The following is a 23470-nucleotide window of genomic DNA, read 5'->3' as shown; positions in this document are numbered from 1 at the left end:
GCTTCCCCCTGCAGGAAAACTGCACGGGGCTGAAGCTTTTTATGACTCATCCACCTTAATGCTAATACAGCTTAAAGTTTGGGCTGTTGGGGAATTTTAATGGAGTTATCTGACAAATACAAGATTGATGTAATTAACTGAAAGTCAACAGAAAAAAAAACATGGAAAAACATTTTAGTTAAGTGCAATAAAAATAAGCAGATGTTCAGGAAAAAATGAGAACATGCTTGGACAGAGTCATAACACAGCCTGCCTCATGAAGTTTGCTGAGACACGGCAGTGTGTGTGACTGCGAGTGAACTGCATTCAATAATAACTGTGTTTGTATTGAAATATTCCTTCTAAACCTCATAACTAATCAATAAGTAATTAAAAAAAACAGAAAATTATAATCACTCCATCCTGCTGTTCAGTTAATTGTACTAACAGACAGACCATCCGAGAAGCCCGAGCTTCAGGTTTGGAGAGTAAAATTATAGTTTGTCTGTTTTTTGTTCTATTCCATATCTGTGTTTTTGCACCCGTGCAGTTTATATTTGCTAACAAAGCATGCTATCATTAATGATAACTTTGAACTGCACCCTCTCATCCAAATATGGCCACTTTTGGCTCCACCCCCCCCCAAAAAAAAATAAACAAAAACACGGCGGGTAACCGAAATGTTAACATAACTAAATATCTACAGGGGGAAATGAAAATATTAATGAAAAGATAAGGTGGTGCATTTCTCATAGATGCTAATCTGAAAATGCTGGTGGAGCCTGCTCCTGCTCAGCTTACCTGTTTTATCAAATCCACATGCTAAAGTGCTAATAAGTTATTAAAGGTTTCACACTTTCACTGCACTCTAACTCTTCTACATCACATGTTGGCCAAGGCGGTCTGTAAGACAGAATGACTGCAAAGATGATAAACAACTATGTTACTCTGTGATTTATTTGCTAATACAACAGATTTCTGTGCACGTATACAACAACACGCAAATCATAACTGCTCTCACAGCAGTAACAGCAGAACCAGCAGCAGTTTGTCGAGCATGCTGGCCTCCAGTCAGTCTGTCAGAGACTGCAGGTTTATCCACAAACAACCAGAAGAAGGTGCAGGTCTCTGAGTTTGCCCCGCTCCAGCCTTTGTTAACAGGATGCAAACACACCCATCAAAACGACAGACATTAGCTTATTCCAATGGATCCCGGTCAAGCAGAGTCAATCCTGCTTCCAGAGACAATTTCCAACTGTGGGCACAAGATGGCAGTAAACAGGCACTGGGCTGTGCTTCATAGACAGAAGGCTGTTTGAGATGTCAGGAAAGAGACTGATTTCTTTTTGGTCTGTAGCACTGCTTGCCTTGCTTGCCCTGACAGGATAGTGATATTACATCGTGACACTGGATTGAAGTCTATTGGCCTGATCTTGACCGTCTCTGCAGCGATGCAGCTGCTGTGTCGTGAGACATCATCTTCCTCACTCTTCCTACAGGGGACACTACAGGACATAAGACAGCACACAGCATGATGTGACTGCAGCTGCAGGAGTGATGGCTGTGCAGTAAACTGGAAGCAGTGCACCATGAAATTACTGCATACCATATGATTTATGGAACTGTGCAATGCAGCTATATGAAACATCATGAAAGGTCCTCAGGTCTGAGTACCACGGAGACGGTGTCAATGAGCCCTGCAGCTCAGGATGACAAATCGACTAGTATTCAATGTATTTTTTAGTCTTACTGGCCATTTAAAGCACTTTTACATTCACACATCCAACCGTGTATCTGGTTTATTGATGTATTTGGGAAAAATTAGTGATGCATCTCTGTAAGCATTCAATTATCCAGACTATGGAGGGGTCATTGGTGACTGCCTGAGCCAGTGGGTGCATCCCTTCTAATTCAGCTAAATAATTAACTTATAAAGGGCAATGGCTGAAGAATGCCACAAGAAGCGTTACACACAGACAGTGATGGAGACTCTCACCCTGTATGATAAACTCCTGAAGACCTGCCATTATATAGTCATTGTTAAATAATGTGCCCCCCCTGTGGACTGTTAAGGTACAGGTGGGCTGCATGAAGTCAATTATGATAAATTTTAAAAGAAAAAAAATGTTGTAATTTAGATTAAAACTGATTATACATTAACATTTTTAGCCATTTACAAAATTACTGTCAATAATTTTCTGACCATTTTAACTCATCGTCTGTCTTGTCAATGGGACAAAAGAATTAAAGCAGTCAGGTGCCAGAAGTAATGCTGTTAATGGGAGATCAGCGTCAGGAAGCACATCGAAGGATCAAAACGAATCAATGAAAACACAAAGAAGCAAAACCTTCATCTTCAAACCCAAACCTTTAATCATATTTAATGACTGGCTTTGGGCTGCAAAAGATTTTCAGATTTAAAAGTGAGGAGAAGCCATCCTAAGCTTGGGGATGGATGGCTGCTGTAAACGGTCCCAATGTAGAAGCTGCTGTTCCCATGTTGGAAACATTTCTGAGCTAACAAACTGGCTTGTACCAATAAGCCAGCTGCTAGTTTCTTCTATCAAAAGGCTGACCCCCCCGATCTTCCTAGAACATTAAAAACACAGGTTATAAAAGTATCCGACACCATTTAGGTCCCTCAGCTTGCCAGTGACGCATTATTGTAAGATTTGTATATTTTTTTCTTCCCAAAAAGCCAACCCTGCAGCTTTCTGAAACCAAATTTAATAATTTGAAGTTGACTAAAGATTTCCAGGTACATAATTATACATTTCCAGGTATAAATATTCAGCTTGACCCTTTTTAATTTTTGTTTGAGATTTTCAGGCTCACAACTTCTAATCATTGGCTACATGTGGGTAATTAAGCATTATTCCCCATATAGAGTACATCTCTAAGTAAGTTTTCCACTGTAGAATAAGGCTATATGTGTCCTTGAATGCTCCAAAAATAGATGAGCAGCCTTGGAGGATTTCTCCATTTAAAGCCGGAGGCTAAGACAGAAATACCATGGATTTACTGTACAGTTTTCCCCTGAAACAAAAGTCCGTGTGGGTTTTAGTTGGGATTTACAAACTCGAGTCTCTCACAGAACTCAAAACAAGATGTTGGAGAGATGATCGATAGAAAAACATTGACGAGGCTGCTCCTCCTAATGAGATTTAGTGGGAACTAGGCCTCCGCTTTGGATGAATGACCACAGACAGACCCTTGGCATCAGCCTGCATAATGTTCAGCAGTTGCTTGTGTCCGAGCAGTTTGTTCATTTGGCTGCAACCACACTTGGAATTCCTGCTGCCGCAAATAAAAACTGTCACCAGTGTACGAATTCACACCTTGACATCTTACGACTGCAGCTGTAAATCGATTATGCCCGTCACACGGTCACTTTCCACTCTCAGTCGGTGCTGTTCCATCAGATGGGATTAGATTAAATATTCTCGTATGCAAACGACTTAATGTGACGCTTAGTGAATAATGCAGTTTGTATTTTCACTAAATGCACAGTGAGGTCTATGTGAAGTGAAGCTCTGCAGGCAGAAACAACCTTATAAAACACATCCTGCTTCTTTAGAGGCACAACAAATCCAATTAAGTGGGACTGCCTCAGAATGAATCTCTATCAGCAGTCCCATCGTTTCGATCTGCCAGAGACTGAATTACACTGATCACGTTAGGAGTTCAGACCCTGCCATTTCAATTAATCCCGCAGCAAAAGACAGAGATTCCAAGAACTCGGTATTCTGGAAAACACAGCGGTTTCCATTTACTTCAGCTTCATTAGGAAATCTGACAACATTGGGCCTCTGGCTTTAAACATTCCCTTTGAGGCGGGGAGCGTGAACCCGAGCAGGGAACAGGAGAGCAGATCAGATAGAGGAAAAGGCGCTCGGTCATGTGACCTTAAGCCGAGCCAAGCTTCTTTTTCATGTCAAATCTCTACAATCTTCAGTGGGTAAAATTACACAAACATTCGACAGTCATCCTTCCACTTCATTCTGGAAAGTCTTATATGTAACTAGTATTTATTATGTGGTAATTACATGTAATCAACAGGTTTTAATTACACAGAACCTGTGTGTTCCAGTAATTCATGATGAAGTTAGAGCGGGTTTCCAGCTGAGATAGGCTCCACCCCCCCCCCCCCCCCCCCCCCCCCCCCCACAATCCTGAACAGGGTTTCCAAGTATAAACAGCAAAACTGGCACTGGGAAAACAAACTGGAGCGCTGGCAGGTATGATGAAACATTTAAGATGCTAAAGCTGGAAAATGTCGATTAAACAGTTGATTTCCTGATCATTTCATCCACAGACGCAGCTTTAGGCTCACAGACAGATTACAGACTTTCCTTTAGTCTTATTTTCCCCATCGTTTGTAGCCAAAGTACCAAGAACTGAGATCCAAATAACATTTTGGAGGAGACGAAGTCTGAAGAAGTAAAACTAGTTTTACAAGATTCTGAGTGAAACACTGACTTTCCGTTAGTGCAAACCACCACAGATACAAAGCTACAAATCCAAGTCGACTGTCAGTGAAACGTCTGAATGTCAGCAAAATGTCTAAAAATGTTAATGCAGAGTAAGAGCAGAGAGAAAAACGTCAAAGGGAAAAAGAGAGGGGGACATTTTGAAGGTAATTAGTTGTGGCTGAAACCGAGAGATTTCTCCACATTCAGGGTTGGATTTCCTGGTTTAGCGGTTTCCACCCTGACAGGCGGCTCAGATCAGGAGATCTGACAGGAGAAAGATTTAAAACCAGAATATGAAAGAAGACTCGACGTGGCGCATGAAAGTCCTCGTGTCTCACTTCTGATCTGACTGAAATTTGATGCAGCGTCGAGCATCAAAGTTTATTTATGCATCTGCCACACAGTGTGTCAGATATCAGATCTTACATCATAACGAAGACTAAGATCAGGACTCAGTCAAAGGCCCTTTTTAACCACACCTTCAAAGGCAGTGATTACGTCCTGATGTGGACACAGGGGCCAACTTTCATTTTTGTGCACCACTTTGTGACTTTTCTGCATTAGTGCATCGGTGATGAAATTATTATTTTTATTTCTCAACTTCTAAACTAGCTCACGCGTACTCCAGCAAGATCTCCATCTATGTTTGAACCTTTGTCCACACATCTATCGGTTATGTTTCTGGTCAGGATTTTTATGTGTAACAATGCAATGAATGCTACACATGTACTATGTCCACATAAACCAAAAAATAATACAAATGATACTCAAAATGATGTAAAGTATATTAAAATGGGGTTCAACAGGGCAAATCAAATGAGACAAAAAAGCAACAAAACAAAATGAATATATACAAAGTAAATACTGCACAGACGGTGAGCCGACAGGTTACAGAAAACAGAAGATAACGGATCATAAAATAAAAAGAAAACTGCATTCAACCCAATTAGACATAAAAACCACTACAATAACAAACACAGTGCTAACAGCAGCACAAGAACAACGAGTCTGGAGGTTCTCAGTCATCAAGGTCATGGTGGTCTCTGGGGCTTAAAAAAAAAAAAAAAAGTTTCTTGAAAACTAAAGAACTGAACTTGAAGAAGTCCAGTTACTTTTTTCGAGCTCCAGAGAAAGAAATGAAAGACAAAAATGTTTGTTGCCTTAAAAGCTGAATCGGCACCTGCTGTGTACAGAATCTGTAAACCTCAGAGCAGCAGGCAGACGTTCGATCTCAGAGTCTTCTGGAAAATGAACAGTGCAAAAAATTTTAGATTCTTTAATTCAAACGAGCGAGCCGAAGCTCGAGGAAGCCTGACTGTGCGACGCTCTGTAGGTAGAAGTTTAAACTGGTTCCTGAACGCAGCATCCAGCTAGTGAGGGAACATCAGGGTCACGAGACTGACCATCTGACCCAGTAAGGAGCCTAAAGGCAACATCTGAATTATGTTACAGAGTGAAGAAAAACTGATTTACAGAAGCTGATTCGGGCGATCTTGGCTGTAAGAGTCATGGTGAAAAGTTCTGGCAGCAGCACAAATTTAATCTTTCACACACTTTGACACTTAATTTGTTTTATTTAATCATCATTTACATGTTTATATGAAACAGTGAAGAAAAATCAAGCACAAGTTTTAATGAAATCTAATTTATCTGAAAGCGTCAGTGGTTACAGTGTCGACCCTTCTTCATAACTCCTGCAGTTCGCCATGGGGCGTCGGATATCAGCTTCAGGGCCAAATCCTGATTGATGGTGATCCATTCCTGCCCATCTTAGCTGCATCTGCTTGTCTACTTCCTGTTTAAGGGTCTCCCACAGATCCTCGATCAGATTTAGACCCGCAGTTGTTTCCAGGTTATTGATCCAAAACATTGATTTGATGGTCTTGGAGCAATTGCTTTTTGGAAAATGCACAAATTGTCAACAAATTGCTCTTAAATTGCTGGAAGACGTTGGTATTCGAGGACTTTTTTAGTCTGGTCAGTCCTAAAAAACAAACTCTGGGCATGAAGCAGAAACCCATTAACCAGTTATCAAAGCACTTCTGACAGTAAGGCCCAGAAGTCATGGAGTAGTCATAGATAATAGTATAACCATAAAAAGAGCCATCAGACCCTGATGATGGCTAAAATTGATACTTGCTGTTCTGTTTTCTGCCAGAATAAACTTCACCTGAAGACAGACACCTGAGAGTGCCTCTTGTTTTCTAGGCCTATATGTACTTCTACCTGCAGAGCACCTGTGGGATCAGAGCCCACCCCACTTTGTAAAAATGACTTCCATCTCTCACTCGTGCTGTTTGGATGAGCAGTTATCAAGAACACTGCAACCCATAATCTGGCACAATCACACATTCAGAGAGTGTATAAGAAATAACCTGCATTGCTCTCTGAACGGCACTCCTATAACCAACATTACTGCCTGCAGCAGGAAACACGCAGCTCTGTCTGCCATTAACTGCTAAAGCTGTCTGATTCCATCCTTGGCTCTAAAAGCAAAGCCTTACCCATCAGACTGCTGATGTCTGCTAACATTTAGTTAGCAGACATGCACGTCAGTGAGAGTCCTCAGTAAGACTAAAGTACAAATGTGCAGGGTGTACCGGAGGGAGGGACTTAATTGAGCGTGAAAGGCAGCAGATGACCTCTGGTGCTTCAGCGCTGCTGCCAATCAAACATCTGCCAGCCCGAGGCTGAAGCACAGACGCCCACTACCCGAACATCCACACACAGTCCTTCATGCTCAGCTTCACCTGGGAACGCAGACTGATACAGCACGCCGAGCTTTTTCAATTATAAGTGGATTAAACTTTTGAACTGTATGTTAGCTAATGAGTAAATCTGAGGCTGCTGGCAGAGCTGAGGCAGCTGGATGTGGAGCAGCTGTAGATCGATTCAGCGATGCACGGGAGATCTTTCCAAATGGATGTCATTAGTAGAGAAAGCCTTCCTTTGACCAACCAAATTATTGTTTTAGCTTTAAAAAAAATGCTGTTTTATTTGGTCAGCAGCCATATTTTAAAATCATTGATTAGCTAACCAAACATCGTGACAGCGTACACAACAAACACAGCAGCAGCAATGACAGACAGACCAAGAAAAGAGTCGAGCTCTGAGGAGGAAGGTGGAAAACTCCAAACTGGATCCACTGGATACCATCTCAGGCCCCGAGGAGCTTAGAGCCTGTCCCAGCAACAACGTTTCCTCCATTCATCGTGCAATAAAGACGTTTAAAACTCATTTCATATTCTGTGTTGCAACTTTTGCCATTTATGGCCCCAAACTTTAAAACAGCCTACATCATATTATTGAAAGAAACTCTACAGTTAACTGTGCTGCACAATTAATCAAATTTTAGTCCCAATCATGATTCTGGCTTCCAATAATTAAATGAACACAAACGTGTGATGCTGAAAATTCACACTCTGCAAAGCAAGTAACCTAAATCACCACCTGATCACGTGACTGTATGAGCCAATCACAGCTCTTCCCTTCACCTTCACTGAAGTTTCCAGCAAGTAGTCTGAATGAGTAACACTGTTAAAAGACAGAAACACAACAGATGACAGACCATCACAACACAAACAGAAAACTGTCTGACACAGCAGAAAATGAAGAGCTCGTTCCTAGAAGCAGGAACAAGTACTCTGAAGTACTTCGGTTTTAGTGCAAGTGATGTTAACCAAGTAGAAATAGTAGAGCTGTGTCTGTACCACAAAGCAACTCAACAAACTTAATCAACTGCCTGAAAACACACCACAAACTGCAGTATTAGTAATGTATGAAGAATGAGACAAACGATGGTGAGTAACGAAGTAACGAAGGCTTGAGGGAAACTGTCTGCTTACTGGACAAAAGATGCGTTATCCCCCTCATGCAATGACTGGTGGATGGATGGATGGATGGATGGATGGATGGATGGATGGATGGATGGATGGATGGATGGATGGATGGATGGATGGATACTCTTTACATTTTGCTTCTAGGACATGTTGACATAATTTTGCGTTTACTGTTTTTCTTCTCAGTGATGAGCTGAGATTCGGTGAATGAGGAGCACAGATTTTATTTTGATACCAAGATTTGTACATTAGCAGGAATATAGCACAACATGGTCGTACCCAATAATTCCCAGAAACTCTTAAGTCACACCAAACACGAACCTTCGTCCCCAACAGCTGGAATCCAATCACAGCAGCATATTTCCAGAACTTAGCATGAGATGCTTGGATTTCTCTCTGAGCCATCTCCTTATTTTCTGTCTGCAGAGTCTCGCTGATGCGTTTTTGAGAGGTCATTGGAAGCTGTCGAAAGCTTTGTGTGTGATCGTGCTGCACCAAAAACTTTGTGTCACGTTTTGTGACAGTGTAATTATTTTATTGAGCTATGATGCTTTTTGTCTAAATTTAAAAACCTTTGGGGTTAATAAGACATATCATATCTTAATATTGCATTTAATGACAGCATGTAAGCTAACAATGCTAAATCATTCCAGCACACACTAGTGCTTTTCATAGTACTACAGTACAGCTGTACTGTGGTAGATTCAGTTATTGATCCAAGCAGACGCAGAATGGCACATTTTCTTCATTGGCATTTCTGTTTGCTTTCTCTCTCCGGGGTTTTATATATTAGTTTTAGCATTAGCATTAACGCTAACCTGTATTTATTAAGTAGGTTTGTTTAAACATGTTAGTGGCCATCTTCATTTTTTTTTTTTTTTTTTGCATTTTTGGCCACAGCAGCTTGTTTTGTTAGCAGTGGAGAGAGACAGGAAATGGGGGAAAGATACAGGGGAAGACACACGGGGAGGTTGGCGACAGGCCGGGACTCAAACCCGCGCCGCCCACACCGCAACGCGGCATATGTATGTGGTCACTGGCTTCACCACTAAGCCACCCAGGCGCCGCCATCTTCATTTTTTTCCTGTTTTTAATACGTTTGTATTTCTATGAAGCTCTTTGAAACTTTACATGCAAAAAAAAAAAAATCACTTGACATACAAACCTGTGTATGCTGGGCATACAACACCGCAATCAGATCAAATCTATCACTCACATTTGCACAGACAATATTCATGAAATTTTACTCAGCTTTGAGGTCTTACTTCCAATATTCTGACTATTAAATCTCACCATCACCATCATCTCACCTCTAACCTGTAACCTGCCATCTACAGCCTAAAAAAAGCAAATGTGTGTGAGAGCAAATCGCTCTCTCTCACACACACACACACACACACACACACACACACACACACACACACACACACACACACACACACACACACACACAAACAGAGCTGCTGCTGAGGTGACAGCGTGAGCTTCGATTCATGAAAACAAAAGCAATCAGAGAGCATCAGCATCCCTCGCAGCATCAAATCTGTGTGCTCGCCACCATTGGTCTCGAGGTGTGTCAGTCAGGCAGAACCTGGCAGCTTATTGGACGACCGGGACGAGCAGATCAATGGCTGCCACCGTGAAGGCTTCATCACTGAGACCTGGACTCTGTTAGCCTCTCTCACTCAGCCAACGTCACATGCACATACACACACTATCAGAGCGGAAAGGCGAGGCTGTGGTGCGCGCGCGCACACACACACACGAGAGGAGTTGCAAATTAAAAACCAGCTCCCTACCCGACTCGTTGTTCTCTGAATCCATCTTGTTGGAGGCGACGCAGAGGACAGGTGGACCTCGTCTCCACTGTCTCTCTCTCCCCTTTTGTTTGCAGCCTCGTTCGCCCCCCCCCCCCCCCCCCCCCCCCCCTCCCCCCTCACATGCTGACACTCACCACTGACCTTGCAGTGCTCGTTTCCCCTCGCCACCAGCAGCAGCAGCTAAACGCTGCAGGTGAAGTTGCAGCGCTGCAGAGTCAATCCAAAACTGCTCAGAACCACCTCAGTATCAATCCCCCACCGCCAGCTCAGGGGCAAGGATGCTGAAACACACACAGAGATGCACACACACACACACACACACACTCTGGAGAGATGGCATAATGAGTGTGTTTTCTGGCTTTGTGTGTGTGCTGGGTTGAAGGTGTTTTAATCATCCTGATTGGAGTGTAATTACACAGATTTGCTGAGAGAGAGACACAGAGCGCTGCTGAAGGAATTTAGCATTTTTAAAAATGTGTGTAAGCATGTGTGCACTGTGCATTTACATCTGTGTGAGAGTGTGTGGGCCTCGGTGTTGTGTAACTGAGGACTAATTTTAGTTGAAGACCTTGAACGTGAGGACGTTTCTCAGAAGTGAAGAACATTTCAGAAAGCAAGTGTAACTCAAAAAGGAGACGGCAGATTATCTTATGATCTTATCTTATGATAAAATATCCCCACTTTCACCCTCCTGCTGTGACTGGGCTCATAACATTCAAGGACAATGTCTAAATGTGCACATCTGGATGCAGATATTTAATCTCCAAATGTTAAGTACAAAAGGTGGATTGATGCTGCTTTGGGGTGGTGCTGCAGCCAGAGGCACGGGGAGCATTACACTGTTAGAGGGAAGAAAAAAAAAAGCTTAAGCTGGTCTCTCTAACGGGGTACTGATCTCAGCACATCTCAAAATCCACATCAGGAGGCACAAACTAAAGGTTTCACCATAGCTCGCAGCACCCAGAAGTAAAACATCATAAAATATCTGCAGATCGTCCAGTCCATGAAAAACAGACCAGGAATCCTGCAGGAGGAACGAGAGAAAATACCCCAAACAAGAGCTCAAAGACTCCCACCTGCTCCACAAAGCTTTAACACCTGACAGAGGGCTGTTACTACGTCCCCAGTCACACAGGCCTAGAGCCTGATTGGCGATTGCCTGGCAACCACTTGGTAACCATCAGTTGCTAGGGAAAAAATGAGCATGCTCCAATCGGATGCTGAGTGGATGCTGCAGGTTGCTGGTTGCTCCTAGGTGAGAACAGTTGCAAAGAGGGTGCTGCACCACCGCGAGCAGACTGCCATAGTTTGCGCTGAAGACGCCATTTAGTCAGCTTTGGATGCAGCCCTGTACACCCTGAGACCAGTTTGCAACCGATTTCTAGGCCGGTGTGAATGAGGCCAATCAGAGGACTGGTTTCATTTGAAGACCTCGAACACGAGGAAAATTCTCAGAAGTGAGGAACATTTAATTTAAGCCAGTGAGGAGTTCTCTGAATTCCTTCAGTCTATTTCCAACAGCTCAGAGAGAAAATAAAAACATGTTTCAGTCCCAGTGGAAGGTCAACCAAGTCATATTTTCAATTTCAGAGGCTTAGTGTGGGCCTGGTCTCAGGTTCAAGGTTAGATAGCGGGGGTGGGGGTGCTTCACGCCGGGTCCTCGTGAGTGTAGAGCAGCTCAGTGGGTAACAGCCACAGATGGCTGCCTCAGATACCGCCATGCCTCACACAGTCAGGCGGCTCAGACACTAATTTTAGAGTCAGACTGAGCGAAAACACTGCGGACAGGAACAAATCACAGCAGAGCTCCGCATTTCAAAACCATCTCAGATCTTTAACGCACGGCTCTTCTTCCTGGACCACAGTGTAGTCCAGGAAAAGGTTCACAGCAGGGGGCACTTCACTTTCAAACATCTAGACTCAAAGGATGGGAAAGGACTGGATTTCATTCTGTTACTGCATCCAACCACAGTCAAAAATAACTGCTCAATTATTTAATAAACTAGGCAGAAAAACAACTTCCACTTTTATGAAATAAAGGCTGCAAAATTAAATCTGACAGAAACCGTTAAATAAAACTCTCCAAATAAACACTTCTCCACTTAAGTCGCTTTGTTTTTGCTCAAACGTGAACCCAGAAAACACCCGAGCTACTATTACTGCTGCTTTTTAAAAATATTTACATTTTTTATATTCAGCATTCAACATTTTAATAATAATATGTATATTTTTGATTCAACCCTGAGTTGAGGGGCCTCTAAAGCAGATTATGATGCCGTTTTATTAGCTTTGAGTTATTTCCTAAATGTACTTTTTATGAAAAGTTTTATCTAAAAACAGTCTGAAGCCTAAAATAACAAAAATGATGAGTTTGAATAAACAGCAGCTGTGACTTCTATGCAATGTGCTGCAGATAAAGTTAAAAATAAAGCCGGGCTGTGCAAACATTAGCTCAGTTAGTCATCTTTCAAGGTGGCAGTGCACGATCATTTAAAACAGGCACGGGGCAGAGTAATGTGGATGGGGCTGGACAGCCATCACAGTGTAGCCTCATTAGTCAGCAGTTAGCAGGACTCCGTCTGCTCAGCCTCATCAACGGATCTGCTTGTACGACCGTCTTCATCAGCGACTTCCTCGCTGCTCTTTGCTTCCTGGATGCTCCCGGTCGCTCCTCGTGGGATGGTTTCCCTCTCCGGTAAAATAACCCGCGAGTCTGTTAACGTGTGAACCTGCAGCTGTCGGAAGCTTTTAAGGTGGAATGTCTCCACCTTAAAAGCTTGTCAGTTTTTAACCACTCACTTTGTTCTTATTGGCTCTCACACATGAAGTGATGATGTGAATATTTTATTATAATGAAACGGTGGGACGGCAGAATTACAAATTCGAGCAGATAAGTTTCTTAAATTCATGAGACTGGTCTGAATTAAACTATCAAGTGCACAGTCTTCTCTTCTGTGATGGACTTCATAGTAAATTTGATGTCAGGTTCATCCTCAGAACTGTCAGAAGAAGTCTTCTTAACCCCGGCCGTGACCTTTTCCTACACCTGATGGGCAGATGAGTGTGTGCCGTCCGCAGAACGGCCTCGTTTGTGTTGAGCTCTAATCGCTTTGCTTATTCTAAAATAAGCAAACTGTAGCTGTGGTTTCTCCTGCATGTGGAAAACTCTGCTCATTGTGTTCTGACATTCTTTCCACAGACTTCACAAACAGCATCTCACATCCAAAAAAGGCCAGACTGCAGAGCCAGAGGGACCTCACAGCGAGCGTCTGGACTGCTACTGTGTGAGTCGCATGTGCTCTGCAAACAATACTGAGAGAGGAGCGCGGGAGCCCCGTGATGGGCGGGCTGTGGTCTTCACATCTATGCTTTTCTAAAACGAGAATTTAGCTGCAAATAATATCATTTTGAAGAACGGCAGAGGTGAAAGGAACTGTGGAGGATCTAGATGTTCTAGTGATCTGGTATCAAACATGCATAAAGGACCAATGTGTGAACTATAATATTAAACAGCACTGTGAACAAAATCCTCTTCCTGTTTTCACAGGGTGCTGATAGAGGTTAGAAGGTCAGACTGACAGCAGCCTGAAATCCAGGCAGTCCATATCAAACGTGGGGGGGGGTTGTAAATGTCAGCCGCCTCCTGACATGATGAGGTTCCCCTCAGCTATAAAAGCAAAAACATATTTTTCTTCCACCAGTAAATGTTAGAATATCTCCTTGAGACGACTGCACAGATGAGATCTGCGAGCCGTGAAGCCGTCTCACTTTTACTGCACAGTTAGCTCTGCAGCAGAACCCTCCCCTGACCCTGCAACATGTGGAAAACATGAAGAGCTGTTAATGGGTGTCACCAAGTCTACACAGTATAACCTTTGTGGGGTGGCTGTAGCTCAGGAGGCAGAGCAGGTCATCTACTACTTGGAAGGTTGGTGGTTTGATCCCTGGCTGCTCCAGTCTGCATGCCAGAGTGTCCTTGGGCAAGATCCGGGACCCCAAGTTGCTCCCCGACGCGCTGTGTGAATGTGTGAGAATGAGGCCTGCTGCACAGAGTGTTCAGTAGAGTAGAAAAGTGCAATAAGTGAAGTCCGTCTACCATCTGCTGCAGCCCTCGGCTTTAAACCAGCGCACCATAAGGACCGATCTGGGATAGAATTTATGATTAAAATTAAAAATCATCAGAGATATCAGTAAGCTCATGGTGTCGAGTGATTTTTTCTATATTGACACAACTAAATCCAAGATTTATTATTATTATCATTAACCATATTTTACATCTGCATGATACAGCTTTAAAGAGAAAAGTGGACCAATAACGAGCTACAAACAATTTCAAACATACCAGGTTCACAACTCAACACATCAAATATTTTTGACTATACTATGACAATCATCAGCATCTTTATTGGCTCTGTACTGACACTGTGCATTACTTCATCAGAAAACTTGGAGAAATTCCCTAATATTCCCAAGTCTTCACCGGAAAGCCAACACGTTTCAACATCAAGTCTTCCGCGTCATTTTAGGTTCTTTACGTCCTAATCTGAGTTACAGTCAGTGATTTATGGTGTCTGCGAAGTGAAAAACTGGAAGTAGATACTTTTTCTTATTCAGCTGTTTCTCATGCTGGTGTCGCACTGACAGACGACTGCTGCTCAACATCTCTGCACCGGTGTGACAGACAGAGACACGAGCAAGCATCTGCCTGCAAAACAGACCAGAAGAAAGGTGCAAAATCCATCCCAAAGTGCTGAAAAGCAGCAAGCTGAGCGTCACACAACAAACGCACAAAGATAAAAGCTTCCCCGTCTGCAAAGACGCAACCAGTGGAGGAAACAGAGGGAGGCGCATCTCCTTTGAAGTTATATTTAGGCCCAAATCCTCCTTTGCAGAACAAACCGTCTTCCACCGTGAATACAAATCACAGCCAACAACTGAGGGAGGAACCGTCCTAAGAGCACAGGAACCGACAGCTCACGTACAATTAGCCAGCGGAGCATCAAAACAGCACAGGCCCGCTGGGCTTCTTTCACTTCCTCCTGCATCCTAAACACTCCCGTATTCCACCGAGGACGCAAACGGGCGTCTCATCTGACGCAACTTTGAAGATGCGAGCACACAGAGGGCGCTCGCTGCAGGTGGTCCTGATCCATTTAGACACTTTTACAACAGCCTGAGCACCTCCAACACAAAGAAAAGTGCAAGGAAAATGGAAATAAACCTTCAAGCTTTCGTTTTTCAACGGCAGCCCTGCACACATTAGCTGAGGGTGGTGGAAAAGGGGATTAAGCTACAGCTCATCTATCATGCTAACCTTCATTCTGAACCCTGCTTGATTTCTACTGCTGATTTCTGAATGCACCCTTTCCTGGTTTTTTTTGGTTGCATTCGTCTTGACTTGATTCACTTTATTTCTGTAATGGGTGAAAATCAATTAGCATCCTCCTGATTTTAGACTGTGAAATCCATCACTGTAAACTGGCAGCTCATTTTCTGAAGGTTACATTATTGTTGTTTAGCAGCAGCACAATGATTATTTTTATGATCAATTAGTCTGACAGTTATTTTTCTCAATTACCTGATAAATCATGTCAACGACAGAACATCAGAAAATGGCAACAAGTCCCTACAACAGTTTCCTAAAGGCCAAGGTCATTGATCATCTCATGCTGTCCGATCAAAAAAATTTAATCAAAATATATCAAATTTCTATTAAAATTTTCATTTTCTTAATTTTAATTTTCCCCCAAAGCTGCACCAGAAAGGAAAGGAAAGGAAAGGAAAGGAAAGGAAAGGAAAGGAAAGGAAAGGAAAGGAAAGGAAAGGAAAGGACTAGGATGCCTCCTGGGCACCTCCTGGGTGAGGTGTTCCACGCATGTCCTACTGGGAGGAGGCCCTGGGGCAGACCCAGGACACACTGAAGAGATTATATCTCTCGACTGGCCTGGGAACACCTTGGGGTCCCCTCGGACGAGCTGGAGGAGGTGGCTGGGGAGAGGGAGGTCTGGGCTTCTCTTCTTAGACTGCTGCCCCCGGGACCCGGCACGGGATAAGGAAGGAAGAAGATGGATGGATGGATGGATGGATGGATGGATGGATGGATGGAGCTGCACCAGATTTCATGAACTTCTACCACTCTTATTAAAACAATTTCCTTCCATCATCCATCCTGCTTAATTAATGCCACTATGGTTGGTTGCAGAGGCATCTGCCTACAGAGCACCTACAGAAAGGCTTTTACAAACACCGCAAATGTGGTCCCATGCAGTCCTCCAAAATCCCAACTGCACGGTGCTCAACGTGGAGGTTACATCTGTGATCTCATTGTTTTGGTCACTACCCCCAGCTCGAGGCCACAGGGGATGGAAGGTATGTAGGTCAACCTGTAAAGCCACAAACAGTAGCAGTACAACTGCCGCTATGATCTACAATTAAAAAATAAATGAAATTCATTTCTCAGTTTGCCGTCACCAGCACCTGATCCATCCTTGTGAGCCAGGATCAGACTGGTGCATGCCTCTTCTGGACAGGTGAACAACAGGGTTTTGGTGATCAGTGCAGCTCTGCCAATAACCCACTAATAACCGTTTAAGATGGGTCAGCACTAGGCCAAAAAATTATAAACTAAAATCTGAGAGAGACGATTTCTGAAACTTTGCTTATGAATTTAACTCCTTAAAACAAGCTGGTGTGGTCTGCTCAAAGTCTACCTGCACAACCAGTTCACAGCAGATGCACAGACAGTAAATGTCTGCAGCAGACTTCCTGCACAGTTTCATAATGGAGGTGTCCTGCGACACTGGGACTAACCAGCCCTTCTGCCAACATTCACAGATGTTATTACTCCATTATGAAAAATAATATTAGGCTCATTTAGCTTCAGAGGGAATGAGCAGAGGTGCTTCATCACAGAGCTGAGAGGCCACATACGACTGTTTAAAGCATCATTTAGTGACAACAAGAAGACACGCATCAGGATCTGAGTGGTAGACTCCTTCCTCTGTAAACAGATTACCCTGAATGTGAATGTCTCTGCACAATAACAGAAAAAATAAACTATTTCCCAGCAGAAGTATTTCCACTCATCTCCCCCTGTGCTTATCTGACTGTTCACTCAGACTTATAGAGCAGCAGCAGCAGAGGGAGAGGACGGCCGCAGCGACAGCGGGTTTGTCCTACATAATGACTTAATTGAGGTGGATAACACTTTGAGCATAATGAGAGCCTCTAGACCACAACAGGCCCAGGAGTGAGAGCTCTGGAAATGGAGCAGCGCTCCGAAAAATCGGTGTCGACTACAAATAACAACACGACTGAAAATGAGCCAAATAAACAGCTTCGTCCACTTTGTCTCCAAGCCACACTCACACACAGACACACACACAGTTTTGCTCTGAAAGGTTAAGACCACACACTCACGTTTATAAAAATCAAAGAAGCTGTTTCAGCTCCTCTTCCTGTACAGCCACTCTTCCTTTAAGACAGCTGTCTTCTGATTGGCCGCCTGCTGCAAACAGCGTGACTGAGAAGACCATACTGGTGCTACCTCCTCTCTATGACATCTTACAGCTCTGAGAACGGAAAAAAAAATCCCAAAACTACCTGATACAGAGTGTTGAAAGCAGTCTGAAGCCTGAGCTTTACTTGTACGTACACTGACATCATTCCTTGACTCTTCAGCATGTTTGACATGAACTTCAGCACTGGAACAGGACATGCATACATGCAGGAGAAAATAAGGAGAAGTAACTGATGATAATCAGACGAGACTCTGGTTGGATGCATGAGAACCAAACAGTCAGCCTGGAGACATCATCTCAGAGACAGCAGCGAGTTCATAACGTCTGCTCAAACAATCCCCAGATTTCATGTGAAAAACATCAACTTTGGCATCACTGCTGCAGCGTTTCTTCCTCGAGGAGGGCTGTTAGCGCCTCACTGTGAAACCGACTCTTCGGCGAGCGGGGGAGGGGAGCAGCACATTCCTTCGCCCAATTAGCAGCCAGACAGAAGCGAGAACGAGCTGTGAATGTGAAAAACTAACGACCAATCACTGACGCCCACCGCCTGTCTGGGAGCTCCTTTTAAACATGAGATATAAGGTTGGGGTGAAGGAGTTGGCTTTATGTCCCACAAAGATTCCAGTTGTTTACGTTGACACGTTTTTCTTTCCGTTTCAGTCCAATTTAAAACTGACGCATTTCAACAGGAAGTGCGCGTCATGCCTCCAACACGCATGTTTGAGATGCTTCAGTGGGATGTGTAACCATGGAAACCATAAAACAGAGCTTTATAGAAACTGAAACCATCATCTGATTTTTCCAAACCCAACAACAACTTTTCCTACCTAAGCGTAACCGAGAAGTTATTCCTGTGTGAACCCAAACGGGCCGTTTCTATTGGCTAATCCGGACTGCCAGCTTTTCATTGCTGAACCTAATCACCTCCTGTTATCCCCAAACCTGACTGAGCACTCTGTTGCTTAAATATGGCTGAACACTTACATTAATGTTAAAAAAATGACAATAATCGGTCCAGTGAACAGTTGTGTGCATCCAAATGTTTTCACCCTTTAAAGTTGAAAACCTCTCTTTTTTGCACATGGAATAAATTTAATTGACAAATGAGACCATTCTCAGAAACAATTATGTTCAGGTAAACAAATAAGGAGGCCAATTTATAGATTTCAGCTTGTAACTCTTTCACAAACTGCTCGGAGACCATAATAAAATCCAGCATGTTACAGACCGTCTTTAGCTGCTAACGTTTGAGCACAGTTGGCAAAGCTAACTATTCAAATAGCTGTTCTTCAGATTAGCTTCCCGTGTCAAACGCATACATGCAGCCCCGCGCTGCCCCTTTGGTCCACTGGGGATCGATGTTGAAAGCGTCACATTACCACTAATGCAATCAGCAGTTTACCACTGGGAGTAATTATAGAGCAGACTGAGGCCTGCAGGGATGCAGTCCTTGAAGCTGCAGATGCTGTCTGCAGCAGGAACGCCAGCATCCGGACACATCGGCAGCCTGAAACACCACCTCCTCCAGCACCAGCAGCCACCGCTCCAAAGCATAATGAGTCCGTCTGGAGGGAGACTGTTTTTTGGCCCGCAGACTTGTTTCTCATCCTACTTGTCTCAGCAGCCAAGTGGGTTTTTAGGAGAGAAACGATCGGCAGTAAACAGCAGCTGGTTACCTGCCAGAGCAGCTGCTCGAGGAAAAAGGCGAGGGCACCCAGAGTCCAACTTTCCCAAAATAGAAACAGTCAAGACAGCACACACACACACGCACATGCACACACACACCTTCAATATTAAAGGGGTTAAAGTGAGGACAGAGCGTGACAAGAAAACTCCTACAGCAGATCATTAAAATACTGTTTATGTTTCGTTAGATTTTATAGGATCTTCAATGCAGCCGCTAAAAGGTGAGAATTAAACACGTTTAATTTTAAGGTGTCGTCACCCCGACTCCTGTCACATCCGTCAGATTCAAACTTTAGGACATCGTATGTGGCACACGTGGTTATTGTGAGAAACTTTCAGTGTGTTTCAGCAGAAAACTTAAATCCATACACCCATCATGTGCTGCTTCTCTGCATCCGGGCTGCAGGAGAAGCATCCCAAGCAGAGATGCCCAGACCTTGCTCTCTCCAGCCAACTCCTCCAGCTCCTCCTGGGGAACACTGAGGTGCTCCCCAGCCAGCTGGGATGCATAATCCCTCCAGCATGTCATGGGTGCTCAGGAGGCATCCTGAACCACCTCAACTGGCTCCTTTTAACGTGGAGGAGCAGCAGCAGCTCTACTCTGAGTCTTTCCCCAATGATTGAGCTCCTCACGCTGTCTCTCAGGAACAGCCTGGACATCCTTCAGAGGAACTCATTCCAGCAGCCTGCATCCTTTGGCTCCTTCTTTCTGTCACCATCCAAAGCTCGTGGCCACAGGTGAGAGTAGGAACGCAGGTCGGTCAGTAAATCAACAGCTTTGCTTTCAAGCTCAGCTCTCTTTACCACAGCAGAGCAACACAATCCGTCTCTACACGAGGAGAAAGATCCCATCAAGTTCATGTGTGACTCCTGCTGCCTTCAGGTGGACCTCATCAGTCCAGAACTACCAGATTCCCCAACAGCTTCTTTCCACATGCAGTAACCTCTCAATAAACAAAGACAGCACAAAACCATTATGGAGCTATGATGTGTTATTTTTAATCTTGCACCTGATGCTGCCTCATGCATATTATTATTATTATTATATGCCATATGAGAACTGTTTGTATGCCTGCATCTGTTTATTTATTTTAGTGCACCACACAGGAGCACTATCAATAAAAGGCTTTATGATTGTGACAACAGCTTTATCATCTCCACCAATCAAACTCTGTCAACTGGACACAGAAAATACAAGAAGAACATCCTGATTAACTTCTGTTAAAGTGACCCATTTGTCAGATTTCCTCTGAGACTGCCCGACTTCCCTGCAGTTCATCTCATTCACTGATGCTCCCTCTCTGGAACACACTTCCACAAAAATCCATAATATTCCAGGAATCTAATGAAGTGGACATCAGGGATTCAGCTGCTTGTCAGTCAATCTGTAAATTAAGATCGAGTTCTTGTATTTACCTGATGATTTTAAATGCAAGCTGCCACAAAAACTGCACCAACAGCTGCAGGGAGCAGAGATTTACACACAGGAGGGTTATAATGAGTTTCCCAGAGAAAATGCAGTCAGGCCGGCCTCCAGTTAAAAACAAGTCTAATTTTCATTCACACAGTGACGTTTATTCACCTGGACAATCAAATAATGCTCGCAGCAGATGACGCAGCTCAGTGACACGATGGGAGGAACCTTTGAGTCCTGCTGTTTATTGTTGTTTACAGCCCTGCTCACATCGTCACCTGCTTTTCACCACATTATGGGGTTAGACTCCACCTGGCCTCGCAGGTCTGGCCGCACCTCCCAACAAGTGGCAGCAGGAGTGAATCATGCCAGCAGCCACCCTCAGAGGAAAAGGGTTCGATCAGAAACGATACTCAGCTATGAGCTCCTATCAGTGCTGTCACAGCTACAGCAGATCTCTGTAAGGCTCGAGGCAGCGCTCGATAGATTTATTTATTTTTGTTTTCTCTCACGGGCATTTAAGCAGTTAAACCAACAACCACGGTGATGCTGTGAGTTCTGTGGGAAAATGAGGGAAGCAGTGAAGATTTTTGGGTATAAAAGTTTGTTTCCAGGGGGCGTGAACGAGGACTTTGCAGTTAATGAGTTTTTGCAGTGGTGCCCAAGTTTCTGCTTTATCTCCTCCGGAGGTTTGAAAATGATTTGAAATTTCATTTACATGATTTATCCTTCATTAAACACCTTGTGTTGATGTTTTCTTGCAAAATACTAAAGTTTTTTTTTTATCTATACACTCCATCTATATTGGAATGTAATTGATGTATTTACTATAATCTTTTGACAGGATTAACTTAAACACAAAACCTAAATTGCACTTGTATATCCAGCAAATGGAGATATACAAGGTGCCACCCATGTTTTCCAGTGGACACTCCCTATAGGCCATGATTCATTCTAAAACATGTGGTAATACATCAGGCCCTTCCTTGTTGGTGCTTCACTGGCAGATCCTATTTAAAATGCTGTCTAATCTTTTTATGGGCCGGCCAAGAAGTAAAGCTGTAAACTGGACGTTTTGCTGGAGTTTTAACATCCAGAGATTCTTCCTTTGAGACCTTGCTGAGCATCTTTCTGCCTTCTCGGTTTGAAATGAACTAAACAGCGAGTGAGTTTGAGCTTTTAGGGGCAGACAGAAGAGCTCCACTATAGAGGAAAATGCAAAAAAAAAATTTATAAATTTCTCCATATTATCTTATTCTCGTATTTGCTGAAAGTTAAAATCATAAGTGACAGTAATATTACATAATAACCTCCCAGCTTTGTATGTTAAAAATCACAATCTGCAGCTTCTCAAATGTGAGAAAATAGATATTAGTATGCCTCACTGTGGGCACTGTTCGTGGCGATCTGAAGATGTGTTTCACTCTTGACATGAAACATTTATCAATCTGAACTAATCAGTAATAATAATAATCTGTACTATGAGAGGCATTTGAATGATGAAAATCGTCAAATAATCGAGTATTGATACATCATTAAAGGTGACACCTTAAAATCCCACACTGAGGCGGTGACAGTGAACACACCACAGCACCTTTTTTAAACACCAGCCTGTTACCGGTGTTACAATTAGCCCAAATGGTGACATTAAACGCAACACTTACACACCGGGGGTGTAAGGCTATTTCTCAAACATGTCAGCACACACACTCACACTCACTGACACACACCGACACACAGCTTACCGGCTGGCATTTCGGTGCTGATGTACCGCAGTCCCCGTGTGTGTGCCGAGCACCGACTGATCCGGGCTCAGTTAGTTAGCCTCCATGGAGCGTCTCCCCCGCTGCTTTCTGTTCACCTGAAACAGCAAATCACCTGTTTGTGGCTTCACACGACACGTTCAAGGGCGAGAACAGAGAGGCCGGGAGGCTCGGTAACGGGCTAAACAGGAACAGCGCTGTAAACACGGACCGTCCGGGAGGAATTAGCCCGGGAGAGGCTAACGTCTGCGGTCCTAACGGTGCGGACGGTTTACAGACAGAGGGGCAGGGGGGGTAGGGGGAGAGAGGTGAGACGTTAACCGGTGAACGTACCTGTAGGAAACCACCAGCAGCAGGACGGCTCATCAACTCCTACTCATTACTACAGTGCTTCCTGCTTTACGGTGACAGATAAACACGGAAGTGTGTGTGTGTGTGTGTGTGTGTGTGTGTGTGCTGTGGAGGATCCAAAAACCTCCCCCGCTCCGGTTTCAGCATATGCTGCCTGCGCACCGGGGACGCTGCTAATTATAGCCGCCTGCGGCACCGTGCGCCCTCCAACACCCCGGAGCTCACCGCGGAGTCAGCGATGAGTTTTTAACCATCATAAAGTTCGTTCATGTTAGTGTGTGAGCCCCTTTTTAAAGACACGAATCATTTCAGCACATGACTAAAGTATGAGGGTCCAACGGTGCCGAAACTGCTCACACGCAGGTTCTGACACGTGTTCCGACTGAATATTTACATCATTATTTACATCATTATTTACATCATTTGAACCGTAGTTTATATATATATATATATATATATATATATATATATATATATATATATATATATATATATATATATATATATATTTCCAGCAGTAAGAAAAAAGTAAACTATTCCTTTGTGCTCATGGAGATGAATTGTGTTTTTCATGTTAGCATGATTTTTTAATGAACGCATTTCAGTAGGAAGCATGAGGAAGTCCG

The 23470-nt window shown here is 43.6% G+C and overlaps 1 protein-coding gene across 2 annotated transcripts in view; it reads right to left on the bottom strand.

The window, feature by feature from the left end:
- The window catches only part of efr3a (EFR3 homolog A (S. cerevisiae)), a 115046-nt gene extending 91970 nt beyond the window's left edge, over window positions 1-23076 (bottom strand). The window contains exons 1-2 of one of the 2 annotated variants that reach the window (XM_030751900.1): window positions 22827-23076; window positions 22476-22591 (exon numbers count right to left, since the gene is read on the bottom strand). In XM_030751900.1, the coding sequence (XP_030607760.1) occupies window positions 22476-22485 (10 nt within the window). In that variant the 5' untranslated portion in view covers window positions 22486-22591; window positions 22827-23076. Of the gene's footprint in view, window positions 1-22475; window positions 22797-22826 lie in introns of those variants that run through there. The other variant, XM_030751901.1, reaches the window with a different exon arrangement.
- Window positions 23077-23470: the final 394 nt, after the last annotated feature.

This window comes from Archocentrus centrarchus, chromosome 17 (genome assembly GCF_007364275.1).
Source record: "Archocentrus centrarchus isolate MPI-CPG fArcCen1 chromosome 17, fArcCen1, whole genome shotgun sequence".
Lineage (NCBI taxonomy): Eukaryota > Metazoa > Chordata > Actinopteri > Cichliformes > Cichlidae > Archocentrus > Archocentrus centrarchus.
The sequence above is the reverse complement of the archived record's forward strand: the minus strand, read 5'-3'. Positions and strand labels throughout refer to the sequence as shown.